Here is a 14,454-nt window from a genome sequence, read left to right on the forward strand (position 1 = left end):
CCACTGTCAGACGTACTTGGTAGGCATGTGACAAAATAGGCCAAAGTCAGCATGGTTTCCCCCCAAGGGAAAATCTTGCCTGACAAATCTACTGGAATTCTTTGAAGAAATAACAAACAGGATAGACAAAGGAGAATCGGCTGATGTTACATACTTGGATTTTCAGAAGACCTTTGACAATGTGCTGCATGCTAGGCTGCTTAACAAGCTACGAGCCCATGGTATTACAGGAAAGATTCTAGCATGGATAAAGCAGTAGCTGATTGGCAGGAGGCAAAGAGCGGGAATAAAGGGAGCCTTTTCTGGTTGGCTGCCAGTGACGAGTGGTGTTCCACAGGGGTCTGTGTTGGGACCAATTCTTTTTACATTTTATATCAATGATTTGGAGTACGGAATTGATGCCTTTGTGGCCAAGTTTGCGGACAATATGAAGACAGGTGGAGGGGCAGGTAGTTTTGAGGAAGTAGAGAGGCTACAGAAGGACTTAGAGTAGGAGAATGGGCAAAGAAATGGCAGATAGAATGTCAGGAGATGTATGGTCATGCACTTTGGTGGAAGAAATGATAGGGTTGACTCTTTTCTCAACGGGCAGACAATTCAAAAATCTGAGATGCAAAGGGACTTGGGAGTCCTTGTGCAGGATTGCCTAAAGGTTAATTTGCAGGTTGAGTCTGTGGTGTAGAAGGCAAATTCATTTCAAGAGGACTAGAATATAAAAGCAAGGACGTAATGTTGAGGCTTTATAATGGTGAGGCCTCGCCTGTGAGCAGTTTTGTCTTAGAAAGGTTGTGCTGACGCTGGAGAGGGTTCAAAGGAGGTTCACGAAAATGATTCCAGGATTGAGCGGCTTGTCAGATGAAAGACAAAATAATCTGCAGACGCTGGGGTCAAAGCAACACTCACAACGCGCTGGAGGAACTCAGCAGGTCGGGCAGCATCCGTGGAAAAGATCGGTCGACGTTTCGGGCCAGAACCCTTCGTCAGGACTGAAGAGGGAAGGGGTAGAGGCCCTATAAAGAAGGTGGGGGAGGGTGGGAAGGAGAAGGCTGGTAGGTTCCAGGTGAAAAACCAGTAAGGGGAAAGATAAAGGGGTGGGGGGAGAGGAAGCAGGGAGGAGATAGGCAGGAAAGGTGAAGAAAGAATGGAGGAAAACACAATGGGTAGAAGGAGGTGGAACCATGAGGGAGGTGATACCTGTCCCTACACCTCCTCTCTTGCCACCATTCAGGGCCCCAAACAGTCCTTCCAAGTGAGGCAACACTTCACTTCTGAGTCTGTTGGGGTCATCCATTGCATCTGGTGCTCCCGGTGCGGTCTCCTCTACATCGGTGAAACCCGACGCAGATTGGGGGACCGCTTCATCGAGCACCTCTGCTCCGTCCGCCACAACAGACAGGATCTCCCGGTAGCCACCCACTTCAACTCTGCTTCCCACTCCCATTCGGATATGTCCATACATGGCCTCCTCTACTGCCATGATGAGGCTAAACTCAGGTTGGAGGGGCAACACCTCATATACCGTCTAGGTAGTCTCCAGCCCCTTGGTATGAACATAGAATTCTCCAACTTCCGGTAATTCCCTCCCCCTCCCTTCCCCTATCCCTATGTCACTCTGCCCCCTCCCCCAGCTGCCTATCACCTCCCTCATGGTTCCGCCTCCTTCTACTACCCATTGTGTTTTCCCCTATTCCTTCTTCACCTTTCCTGCCTATCCCCTCCCTGCCCCCCCTCCCCCACCCCTCCATCTTTCCCCTTACTGGTTTTTCACCTGGAACCTACCAGCCTTCTCCTTCCCACCCTCCCCCCACCTTCTTTATAGGGCCTTTGCCCCTTCCCTCTTCAGTCTTGACGAAGGGTTCCGGCCCAAATCGTCGACCGATTGTTTCCACGGATGCTGCCCAACCTGCTGAGTTCCCCCATCATGTTGTGAGTGTGGCTTGTCATATAAAGAGCATTTGATGGCTCTGGGCCTGTACTCACTGGAATTCAGAAGAATGAGGGGCGACCTCATTGAAACCCATCAAATGCTGAAAGGCCTCGAAAGAGCGGATGTGGAGAGGATGTTTCCTATAGTGGGGGAGTCTAGGACCAGAGGACACAGATAGAGTGGATGTGGAGAGGATGTTTCCTATAGTGGGGGAGTCTAGGACCAGAGGGCACAGATAGAGTGGATGTGGAGAGGATGTTTCCTATAGTGGGGGAGTCTAGGACCAGAGGACACAGATAGAGTCGATGTGGAGAGGATGTTTCCTATAGTGGGGGAGTCTGGGACCAGAGGACACAGATAGAGTGGATGTGGAGAGGATGTTTCCTATAGTGGGGGAGTCTAGGACCAGATTGCACAGCCTCAGAATAGAGGGGCATCCTTTTAGAATGGAGATGATGAGGAATTTCTTTAGCCAGAGGGTGGTGAATCTGTGGAATTCATTGCCACAGGCGGCTGTGGAGGCCAAGTCTTTATGTATGTTTAAAGCAGAGGTTGATAGATTCGTGAGTGGTCAGGGCATGAAGGGATAAGGGAGGGAGGAGATGAGAGAAAGCAGGGGATTGGGACTGAGAGGGAAATGGATCAGCCATGATGAAATGTGGCACGTGGCCAAGTGGTTAGGGCGTTGGGCTAGCGATCTGAAGGTCATGGGTTCGAGCCTCGGCTGAGGCAGCGTGTGTATCCTTGAGCAAGGCACTTAACCACTCACAATGCTCTAGTCCTCCCAGCTGAGAATGGGTACTACAAAAATGCTGGGGATTAACCTCGTGATAGACTGGCATCCTATCCGGGGGGGAAAAGTCTCGTACTCTCAGTAATTTGATGCCACGGAAACCGGCATAAGCACCGGCCTGACGGGCCACGAGGCTCGTGACACACTTTAATCTTCATGATGAAATGGTGGAGCAGACTCGATGGGCCAAATGGCCTAATTCTGCTCCTTTATCTTTATTGATCATTGTAATTTGTCCCCTGATTAGGTAGAAGTTAAGTTGGGGATTGTGAGTTGGTGGAAGGGGCTGTTCCACGCTGTTATCTCTAAGCAAAAGTAAAACCTGAACAAAAAGGAAGTGTACCTCTGGGTAGTTTGTCCGTGGTTGTGTGGGTGAGGGGCAGCATGGTGGCGTGGCTGTTAGCGCAACTCTTTATCAGCGCTAGCGATCGGGGTTCAATTCCTGTCGGCTGTCTGTAAGGAGTTTGTACGTTCTCCCCGTGACAGCGTGGGAAACGTGGTGCCACTTGCCCCGGGTGTGTGTGGTGGAATCTGTGTTGGCGTGGAAAGGGGGGGGGGTCGCAGTATTCGTGAAGCGGCAGCGTTGACTCTGCCCCCCCGTCTCCCTTCTCTCAGGGGGGAGCATGGCGAGCCCGGGAAACTCCGCGGTCCGGGTGGAGGCGAGGGCGCTCGAGGCCGTGCCGAGAGACCGCGTCCACCTGCTGCCCGTCACCATCGAGTCCGACGGCAACGCCAGGGTAGATCAGTACTTCACGCCGGCGGTGCGGGAGCGCAATGGCGGTAAGCTCGCGCGCAGTTCGTCCCGTTTCACTCCCTTTGGGAAATACTGACCGATGACTTGATCACTCACTGTGAGACAATCTGTGAGGCCACTCAGCCCACCAAGCCTATGCTAGCCCTTCAATCAGTCCAGGACACATCGGTGAAGTTTGAAGACAACTCTGAATCCTTGGGCTTTGCGTTTATCTAAATATCCAATAAGCTTTGACATTAGGAGACGATTTCAACATCGCTGAGATCAAATTTTATAGTTTTATCTGTGGTTCTCCATCTACTTCCTAGGCATTATAGAGTCATGGAACACTACAGCACTGAAAGGCCATTCAGGCCATCTAGTCTGTGCCAAACTGTTATCTAAGCCCAGTCCAATAGATCTGCACTGGGACCATAGCCCTCCATGCCCCTCTCATCCATGTACCGACCCAAACTTCTTTTAAACGTTGCAATCGAACCCACTTCCCCTGCCAGCTCGTTCCACACTCTGAAGAAGTTTCCCCTCATGTTCCCCTTAAGCATTTCACCTTTCACCCTTAAACCATGACCTCTCGTTCCAGTCTCACCCAACCTCAGTGGAAAAAGCCTGCTTGCATTTACCCTATCTATACCCCTCATCATTTTGTATTTCTCTGTCAAATCTGCCCTCATTTTCCTACGCTCCAGGGAGTAAAGTCCTAGCCTATCAAATCAGGTCCTCAAGTCCCAGCAACGTCCTCGTAAATTTCCCCTGCGCCATTCTGTGCGTCAGGAGGTGCAACATTTTTGTATCACCACCACCCCTCCCTCCTGGAACCTTTGTGTGATTGGATACCCCGATGAGCAGGGGCGATTTGGTGAGAGTGGGTGGGGGAGAGAGGACTACGAGCCCGGCAACTCACCCACGTCTCCTCCCTTCCAGAGCTGCTGGTCTCCTATCGCGGCCGGGCACTGCGGGGCCGAGATCTCCCTATGCCCCCTGGCTACGTCGGGCTCGTGCTGAGAGAGGACCAGAAGCCCTGCTCGGACGAGGAGGTGAGTGCACGGTCGTGTGGGCGGGGGGGGGGGGGGGTCCCGCTCTCTCGCCGGACGGCGGTGTGTTGGGTGTCACTCCGGTCCCGGCGGGGGGGTGCAGAGGACTCACCTCGGGGTGGGATGGAGAGCGACTGGGAAGGAGAGGGTGTTGTCAAGTTCAAACTCTTGACCACCTGCCCGGGTTGTCAGAATGAGAAAAAGATCTTTAAAGAGGAAGATTAATTGTCACGTGTACATTGCGTCGTCAGAACACGTATAGTCAAATGTATCGTTTGCGTCAATGACCAACACAGTCCGAGGATGTGCTGGGGGCAACCTGCAACGTAGCATGCCCGCAACTCACTAACCCTAACCCGAATGTCTTTGGAAGATGCGAGGAAACCCATGCGTTCACATGGAGAACGTAGAAACTCGTTACAGACAGCAGTGGGAATCGAAACCCACTGTGATCACTGGCACTCTAAGGCGTGATGCAAACCGTGGCCGCCCTTCGCCACCCTCTCCACTCCCATTAATCTCCACCCTCCCTCTTTCTCCCCTCCACGCAGTCGCACCAGGGTGGGTTAGCTGTAAATTGCTCCCCCTACATGTGGACGAGGGGTAGAAGTTGAGGAGAGTCGTCGGGAAAGTGGGAAATTCTTTGATGTCAGAGTAACAAACATTGACGTGCTTTAATATATGACCCCTCTTTGGCTTTTATATTGGCTTTGTCTTGTTATCCATGGTTGTGTCATCTTTCCTTTAGAATACTTTTTTCTCTTTGGGATCTGTGCCTTCTGAACTGTTCCCCACTGTTCCCTTCTACCCTCCCCATCTCCCTTATTTAGTTCCGTGCTCCACCTTCCTCTCCTATCAGATTCCACCAACTGTTGCCCTTGGTTACCATCATCTATCACCTCCCAGCCTCTGCCGCTATTCCCACTCTCCCCTCCTCACCTGGATCCACCCATCACCTCCCAGCCTCTGTCTCTATCTTCACTCTCCCCTCCTCCATCTATCACTCTCCTCACCTGGATCACCTGCCTGATCTTGCCTCACACCTCCCCCTCACGTCTTTATTCTGTCTACCGTCACCTCTACTCTTTTTCCCCCGATGAAGGGTCTTGATCAGAAATGTCAACGCTCCATCTCCCTCCATAGAGGCTGCTCAACCCGCTGAGTATCTTCAGCACTTGCGTGTTGCTCTGAATTACACCTTTGTTTGTCTGTATGAGTGTAACTGGGGTGGGAGGGGGGTTGACGGCTGGCACGGTCTTGGTGGGCCGAGGGGCTTGTTTTCGTGCTGTACCTCCTGACAACAGTGTGACGCTGGCTGTCAAACCTGCAGGAGCGCGCCGTCAGCGTGAAGTCGGCCTTCTCGTCGCTGACGTACTGGAACCTGGAGACGCGGCCAACACCAGACGACACCGTGGTGATGGCGATGGGCTGGACACAGATCGCCCAGGCTGTGAGCTTCTCTACGTTCTCCGTCCCATGTAGAAAGAAAACACTCCTCTTCCAACTCTTCCCCCCACGCCCCTTCCCCATCTTGCCAAGTCAAGGGGCATGGGTTCCAGAGAAACCTGGCTGTACGGATTCAGAATTGGCTTGAATGTAGAAAGCAGATGGAGATGGCTGTTGGTGGAACGTATCTGCCTGAAGATCAGTGACTAGTGGTGTTCCGTAGGGATCTGTTCCGGGATTCCTGCCCTTTGTGATTTTTATAACTGGCTTGGATCAGGAAGGGGAAGGGTAGGTTAGTAAGTTTGCAGATGACATGAAGGTTGGTGGAGTTGTGGACAGCGTAGAATATTGTTGGAGGTTATAACGAGACAGGATTGCAGACTTGGGCTAAGAAGTGGCAGATGCAGTTCATTCGGAGAAAAGTACGAAGTGATTCACTTTGGAAGGTCGAACTTGAAGGCAGAGTACAGGGTTAATGTCAGAGGGATCTTGGGCTCCACGTCTATAGATCTCTCAAAGTTGGTAGGGTGGTTAGGAAGGCATATGTTGTGTTGACTTCCATTAGTTGAGGGATTGAGTTCAAGAGCCCTGAGGTGATGTTGTGGCTCTATAAAACTCTGGTTAGGCCACACTTGGAGTACTTTGCTCAGTTCTGGTCACCTCATTATAGGATGGATGTGGAAGCTTTAGAGAGGGTGGCGAGGAGATCTACCAGGATGCTGCCTGGATTAGAGAGCATGTGTTATGCGGAGAGGTGGAGTGAGCGAGGGCTTTTCTCTTTGGAGCAAAAAAGGGTGAGCGGTGACCTGATAAGAGGTGTACAAGATAAAAATAGACATATATTGAGTAGACAGCCAGAGACTTTTTCCCGGGGTGGAAATGGCTAATTCCAGAGGACATCAGTTTAAAGCAAGTGGAGGAACGTGGGGGGGGGGGGGGGGGAATGCCAAAGGTAGTTTATTTTAGAGATAACAGTGTGGAACAGGCCATTCAGGCCCACTGCACCTAATCTCAGGGCAACTTACAGTGACCAATTAACGTACGTCTTTGGACCGTGAGAGGAAACCCAAGCACACACAGAGAGTGGTGGGTGCCAGGAATGTACTGCCACGGGTGGTAGTAGAGGCTGTTACAATAGGGCCACTTAAGAGAGACTGGGCACATGGATGTACTAAAAATGGAGGGTCACAGGCTGAGTAGCTGGGAAGGGTCAGATCGATTGCGGAGTGCGTTTACACAGGTTGGCACATCGTGAACAGAAAGGCACGTGCCGTTCTGTGTTGTTCGATGTTTTGTGAGTCCATGCCAACCACAGTGCCCGCCCAGCTAGTCCTGATTTCCTGCGTTTGTCCCAGACCTCTCCATGAACTTCTTAAGTACCACTGTACCTGTCCCAACTATTTCCTCTGGCAGCTCGATCCATATACTCGCCTGTGTCGAAATCGTTTACCCCTCAGGACCCTTTTAAATCTTTCTCCCCCCACCTTAAACCCGTTTGGATTCCCCCACCCTGGGAGGAGGGCTTGTTAATACCCACTTTATCTATGCATTTCATAATTTTTAAATATTTATATAGAGTCACAGAAAAGTCCAGCACAGAAACAGGCCCTTTGGCCCATTTAATGCATGCCGAACCATTTAATCTGCCTACTGCCATCGACCGGCACCGGGACCACACCCCTCCCATCCATGTACCTATCCAAACTTCTCTTAAATGTAGAAATCGAGCTCACGTGCGCCACTTGTGGCAGCTTGTTCCAACCTCTCGCAGCCCTCTGAGTGAAGTAGTTTCCCACTTAAACTTTTCACCTTTCACTCATAACCCATGATCTCTGGTTGTAGTCCCACCCATGCTCAGTGGAAAAAAATCAGCTCGCATTTAACCTGTCTCTACCCTCGAAATTTTGCAAACGTCTTATTAAATCTCTCAATCTTCTACTGTGTTCCAAAGAATAAAGTCCTAACCTATTCAATCTTGCCTTATAACCAGACCCGACAACATCCTTGTAAATTTTGTCTCTGCTCTTTCAATCTACCCTGTATTTGTGCTCTCAACCAACACCCCCTGATAAGAGATCCACTTAAATATATTCAGCAACTCACCCTCTGTGATGGGAGAGTTCCACGGGTTCACCAGACCGGGATCTCTGTCCAGTTGCCCCCTTCCTCGACTGTTCTCAGTGTGTACACTCTCTCCTCATTCACTCTACCTTATCCCCAGAGCACCCCCCCCCCCCCGTTGTGATTGGTGGTAGCAGGAAGTACTGCACACACAGAGATGGAATGGGCTGGTAGGGATTTGGGAGGAGTGCGTTTGAGAGAAAGGCCACGTTGAAAAGGTTGGGCTTTGTGTCTTGCAGCTGCACGCCCCGGTGGGAGAAGAATGAGACCAGGCAGAAACGAGACTGCACCCCTCTGCCGCAGAAAGAAAACTTTCCTCACTGGCTGCGGTGTCTGTGCGGCCCCCAAGCAGAAATAAAGAGCTTTTACATTTTTCTAATACTGTATAAACGAGTGTCTAACAAGAACCACGCCTGTTTCAGCAGGGGTGGTACTGGAGGGGATAACAGCACTAGGCTCACTCTGGGCAGACTAGGTGATGACTCTGACTCTGACGGCACTGCTTCCCAACTCCAGGGATCCGGGTTTGCTCCTGACCTGCAGCACTGCCTGTGTGTGGAGTTGGCATGTTCTCCCTGTGTCGGTTCCCCCCTGGGCGATTTCCTCACGTCCGGCTGTATCCGTCACGTCTTCATCGAGGCAGAAAGGCGCACGTCAATACCAACATAGTGCCAGCTCATGAACCCTAACCCGTACGTCTTGGGAATGTGGGAGGAAACTGGAGCACCCGCAGAAAGTGCCAATGCGGTCAGGGGTAAGGACGTATAGACCCCTCACAGACAGCGGCTGTGAAGCATAACGCTGCTGCCCCCACTTGCAGTGACGTGCGGGCTCAGTGGGTTGATTACCCCCAGTCCCTCACTTACCTTAAAGTAAATACACAGCAGGAAATCCAAATGATGAAACATTAATATTTAATTTTTTTTATACAACCCAGAATACTTTAAAAAAACTGTACAACTCTTGCTGATATTACCAATTCTAACTGAGAATTACATGCATTTACACAAACGGTTGGGAGGTCACACAACAGGAAAGTTACACAGCACAAGACATGTGGCTACATTAGGCATCGCGCTGAAGGCTACTGGGGGGCTGGGCAGGGGGTGTGCGGATTCATGGCCATGAGAAGTCGTCCACAGCGCTTTGAGTTGGTGACTCTGTGTGTACCCCCAGCCTTTACCTGTCCCCCAGGACGTCCTGAGGGAGACTCCTACCCACGGACAAGAGTTGGACGGTTCCCACGGGCAGGAACTCCCCAGAAAGGTTCATGTGTTGAACTGACTTTTTCCAATATATACAGACATTGATCGGTATTTAAAAAATTCACATCCAATCCCCAAGTCGTTCAAAGGTTCTGCCCACACCGCCACACGCAGGTTCCAGGTCAGCTGAGAGTGGGAGTAGGTGGGGAAGGGGATAAGGGAATAGACATGAAAGACAGCAGGGGGGGGGTGTCTGGGGGATATTCAGCTGGTTGTCCTTGGCCTATGTAATACTGCGGAGTTCACCTCAGCCCCTTAGATCGAAAGTGTTCCACAGCCAATGGATCCGTAAACCAGGGCTACTCCAGCTGGGGAGGATTCTCTTCTGAGGTTGCTGCTCAGGGACAATGTCACCCCCAGGAACAAGTTATGAACTTGACCAAACACACTCCCGGGGTCAGACACAGAGTGAAGCTCCCTCCACACCGTTCCATCACACACTCCGGGGTCAGACACAGAGTGAAGCTCCCTCCACACCGTCCCATCACACACTCCCGGGGTCGGACATAGAGTGAAGCCCCCTCCGCACCGTCCCATCACACACTCCTGGGGTCAGACACAGACTGAAGCTCCCTCCACACCGTCCCATCACACACTCCCGGGGTCAGACACAGAGTGAAGCTCCCTCTGTGCTGCCTGTAGCTGAGTGGATTACCGGTATAATTCAATACCTGAACGGGTGAGAGGGAGCGAGGAGCTGAAAGACTGGCACAAGAGCAAATGGTGCTGACCATTGTGTTTGTAAAGACAGTTTTTACAGTCACCAGTGAAGGAACTCCCAACAATTCGGGATCCCCTGTGCTCGAGCCTAGTTTGAACACACCATCCAGTCGTTTCCTGAGACCATGTTGCCTGCAGAACCCCAGACAATTGGTACCCTCTTGTCTCCCGTCTGCGCAGGCCTTTCCCCCCACCCCCAGAGTCTGACTTCAGCTTCAACGCCGAGGGTCATACCTGAGTACCCCCACCCCGTGACACTCCCCACAGCCGCAAGGTCAGTCTGGAAACGCGGGTCCCCTATCGGCCGTGCTCCCTGGGGTGTGGGTAGTGCAGAGGGAGCATCCTCCCAACTCCCCATCGAACCCCCACCATCTGGCGTCCGTTAAACGGCAGCTGGGGAGCACTGTCCATCCGCCGGGGATCGTCGGGTGGGACTGTACCCCGTCCCACTTGAGGTGAGCCGCTGCTCTCACCAGTCAGGGGGCGGCAGAGACCCCTCCATAAGTCTCCTTGCCTTCTGTTCCAGGGCGGGAGTACTGGTGTGTGGGTAGTTGCGGCGCAGTAACGGGATGGACATTTGGTCACTGTCAGCTCAACGGAGAGAGAAACAGCAACGTTTCCATGTGCGTTGGAAGAAGAGGAGCCGGGACGAACAGTCCCTACAGTCCCAGGCGACAGTCAGCAACTCTCTCTGTCTCTGTCCCTGTCCCGGACAGTAGGTCGTTACCACTTCCCCCTCTTGCTCCAGTCCTTGGGCGTGAAGTGCAGGCACTTTGAGTCGATCCGCAGGTGCCTCTTCATCATGGCCTTCTCGTGGCCTTCAACGATGTCCTCCGACAGGGTGAGGATGTACTGACCCTGCAACAGACCGACCGGCACCCGGCAGCATTCAATCAGATGGTTCAGTACACAGCCGTCTCTGTTCCTTTGCTGCCTCCCTCCTTCCTTACCCCCCCACTCCCTCCTCACTGCCCTACACTCACCACCCCTCCCTCAGTGTGACACTCCCTCCTCGCTGCCTCTCCCTCAGTGTGACACTCCCTCCTCACCCCACTCCTCAACGTGACACTCCCTCCTCGCCGCCTCTCCCTCAGTGTGACGCTCCCTCCTCGCCGCCTCTCCCTCAGTGTGACTCCCTCCTCGCTGCCTCTCCCTCAGTGTGACACTCCCCCCTCACCGCCTCTCCCTCAGTGTGACACTCCCTCCTCACCGCCTCTCCTCTGTGACGCTCCCTCCTCACCACCCCTCCCTCAGTGTGACACTCCCTCCTCACTGCCTCTCCCTCAGTGTGACGCTCCCTCCTCACCGCCTCTCCCTCAGTGTGACTCCCTCCTCGCCGCCTCTCCCTCTGTGACGTTCCCTCACCACCCCTCCCTCAGCGTGACGCTCCCTCCTCACCACCCCTCCCTCAGCGTGACACTCCCTCCTCACCGCCTCTCCCAGTGTGACACTCCCTCCTCGCCGCCTCTCCCAGTATGACACTCACTCCTCGTGGTCCCCATCCCTGGGATCTGGTTCTCTTACAGAGCAGCCGTCAGTCGAACTGCCTATCAGAGGGTGTTCTGTACAGAGTCTACTTGCCCACAACAGGGGAAGCCGGATGGGTGACCCACCCCCACCCCCCGGGTACAATGGTGCCTACCTTGTAGTAGTTAATCAGATTGAGGTACTGTAGGGTGGAGATGACATCCTCTTTCTTAATACTCGTTAGTTCACTGATCTCACTGAGTGTGGGAGAGGAAGGAACGGCGGGGGGAGAGAGAGAGAGAAAAAGTTATTTTTTCCCAATACACGTGTTTTTAATTGAACATAGAACAGTACAGCCTAAGAACAGGCTATTCAGCTTACAATGCTTAACTGAGTTAATTAAGTACCTAACTAACTAATCCCTTTGGCCCACACAATATCCACATCCCTCCATTAACCACATATTCATTTAAGAGCTTTATAAATGCCTCTATCCTATCTGCCTTTCCGCCAACCCAGGCAAAAATTCTCTGTGCAAAATTAAGTGAAATTTAAGAGACTACTAGACGGGTATATGGAGGAATTTAATGGTGGGGGGGTATATGGGAGGCAGGGTTTGAGGGTCAGCACAACATTGTGGGCCGAAGGGCCTGTACTGTGCTGTTCTATTCTATGTTCTAAAAGTTATTTACCCCGCATGTCCCCTCAGCTTGTAATGGCTATGTTTGTCACTACAAACTAAAAGCACTGTTTTAGCTTTGATTGACCCTCTATACTGTTCAATAAAGTATGGATGTAAGTGAATGTGTAGCAACACACATCAAAGTTGCTGGTGAACGCAGCAGGCCAGGCAGCATCTCTAGGAAGAGGTACAGTTGACGTTTCAGGCCGAGACCCTTCGTCAGGACTAACTGAAGAGCTAGTAAGAGATTAGAAAGTGGGAGCGGGAGGGGGAGATCCAAAATGATAGGGGAAGACAGGAGGGGAAAGGATGGAGCCAAGAGCTGGACAGGTGATTGGCAAAAGGGATATGAGAGGATCATGGGACAGGAGGCCCAGGGAGAAGGAAAAGGGGGAGGGGGAAAGCCCAGAGGATGGGCAAGGGGTACAGTGAGAAGGACAGAGGGAGAAAAAGGAGAGAGAGAGAAAGAATGTGTGTATAAAAATAAATAAACGGATGGGGTACGAGGGGGAGGTGGGGTATTAACGGAAGTTTGAGAAGTCAACGTTCATGACATCAGGTTGGAGGCTACCCAGACTGTACCTCTTCCTGCTGCCTGGCCTGCTGCGTTCACCAGCAACTTTGATGCGTGTTGCTTGAAATTCCAGCATCTGCAGATTTCCTCGTGTTTGCGTCAGTGAATGTGTGTCAGTTTCCAAAGTAATTCTCCCAATCGGCCTCCCGTGGTGAAACAGGAAGTCTATGTTCTTCAGAGATGATGGTGCCTGCTTACTGTGGGACTAGATTCCCCCAGTGAAATCACGTTACGATTGATTTGGCCTGTGTGATATAGTATTTGCTGATTTGTCAGTTGTGTTATATCCAATATGCATCATGGAAACGGAACTATCTGCAAACAGAAATAGGCGAAGGCCGCTTGGCTCCTCCTGTCTGTGGCACTGATCAATACGGTCAGATTCTGGAACAGCTTCTTCCCCTCCACCACCAGATTTCTGAATGAACATCGAACCTGTCAGCAGTATTCTTTGTTCTCTTTTCTGCGCTACTTATTTAATATATAATACTTCTTATAATTGATAGTATTTTTATGTATTGCAATGCACTCCTGCCTCAAAACAAATTTCATGATGTCAGTCATATTGAACCTGACTTTCATTCTTCTAACCCAGTGCAACTTCTCTATAACTCCAGATCTTAGAGTCATAGAGCACAACTCTGAAACAGGCCCTTTGGCCCATCTAGTCTATGCCAAACTCTTATTATGCCTAGTCCCAGCGACCTACACCTGGACCAGTCCTCCATATCCCTCCCATCCATGTAATTATCCAAGCTTCTCTTAAATGTTGCAGTGGAATCCGAATCTGACACATCCGCCGGCAGCTCGTTCCACCCTTGCACCACCCTCTGAGTCAAGAAGTTCCCCCTCATGTTCCCCTTAAATATTTCACCTTTCATCCTTAACCTTTCTAGTCTCACCCAACCTCTGTGTGTGTGTGTGTGTGTGGGGGGGGAGAGCCCGTTTGCTTTTACCCTATCTATACCCTTCACAGTATGGTAGTTTAGTGGTTAGCCTTAACCTGTTCAATCTTTCGCTGTAACTCAGGTCCTCCAGTCCCGGCAACATCTGTGTAAATTTTCTCTGTACTCTTTCAACTTTATTTACATCCTTCCTGTGGTACGTGACCAAAAACTGTACACAATATTTAAAATTAGGCCTCACCAATGTCTTGTACAACCTCAACATAACATCCTATCTCCTGTACTCAATACTTGTTATCAATATACCTGTATCAATATTGTTATTCTGTTTATAATTTTGGAAAATTAATAAAAAGATTCAAAAAGAAAGGATTTATGAAGGCCAACATGGCAAAAGCTTTCTTTATGACCCTACCTACCTGTGACACCACTTCCAATGAATTAAGGACCTGGATGACCAGGTCCCCCGATCTACCACACTCCTTAATGCCCTACCGTTCACTGTGTAAGACTTTTGCTGGTTTGCCCTTCCAAAGTGCAGTACCTCACACCTGTCTGCATTAAATTCCATCTCCTCTTCTCCAAACAATCTACCGATCTCACTCTGGGTACCCTCGGTGACTTAGCCAACGGTGGGGGTGGCCCCTGAGCCTTCTCTGTAAATCCAATTCCCCGAGGTGGGACAAAAGAGCAAGGAGGCCACAGCACAGTGCAAGGTATCTCCTCCGAGCTCCGAGATGACATCAGGGGTGGCAGTCAGGAATTCTGT

At 51.2% G+C, this 14,454-nt stretch overlaps 2 protein-coding genes across 7 annotated transcripts in view; one reads left to right on the plus strand and one right to left on the minus strand.

Moving 5' to 3' along the window:
- rnaseh2c (ribonuclease H2, subunit C) overlaps positions 1-8,451 on the plus strand; it is a 515,876-nt gene extending 507,425 nt beyond the window's left edge. For both annotated transcript variants that reach the window (XM_072246074.1, XM_072246072.1), the window contains exons 2-5: positions 3,334-3,500; positions 4,396-4,508; positions 5,836-5,955; positions 8,312-8,451. In XM_072246074.1, the coding sequence (XP_072102175.1) occupies positions 3,344-3,500; positions 4,396-4,508; positions 5,836-5,955; positions 8,312-8,338 (417 nt within the window). In that variant the 5' untranslated portion in view covers positions 3,334-3,343 and the 3' untranslated portion in view covers positions 8,339-8,451. The remainder of the gene's footprint in view (positions 1-3,333; positions 3,501-4,395; positions 4,509-5,835; positions 5,956-8,311) is intronic.
- Positions 8,452-8,974: 523 nt separating this feature from the next.
- The window catches only part of kat5a (K(lysine) acetyltransferase 5a), a 52,089-nt gene continuing 46,609 nt past the window's right edge, over positions 8,975-14,454 (minus strand). For all 5 annotated transcript variants that reach the window (XM_072246055.1, XM_072246054.1, XM_072246053.1 and 2 more), the window contains 2 exons: positions 11,700-11,781; positions 8,975-10,915 (listed from right to left, as the gene is read on the minus strand). In XM_072246055.1, the coding sequence (XP_072102156.1) occupies positions 10,781-10,915; positions 11,700-11,781 (217 nt within the window). In that variant the 3' untranslated portion in view covers positions 8,975-10,780. The remainder of the gene's footprint in view (positions 10,916-11,699; positions 11,782-14,454) is intronic.

The sequence above is a fragment of the Mobula birostris genome, chromosome 28, assembly GCF_030028105.1.
Source record: "Mobula birostris isolate sMobBir1 chromosome 28, sMobBir1.hap1, whole genome shotgun sequence".
Lineage (NCBI taxonomy): Eukaryota > Metazoa > Chordata > Chondrichthyes > Myliobatiformes > Myliobatidae > Mobula > Mobula birostris.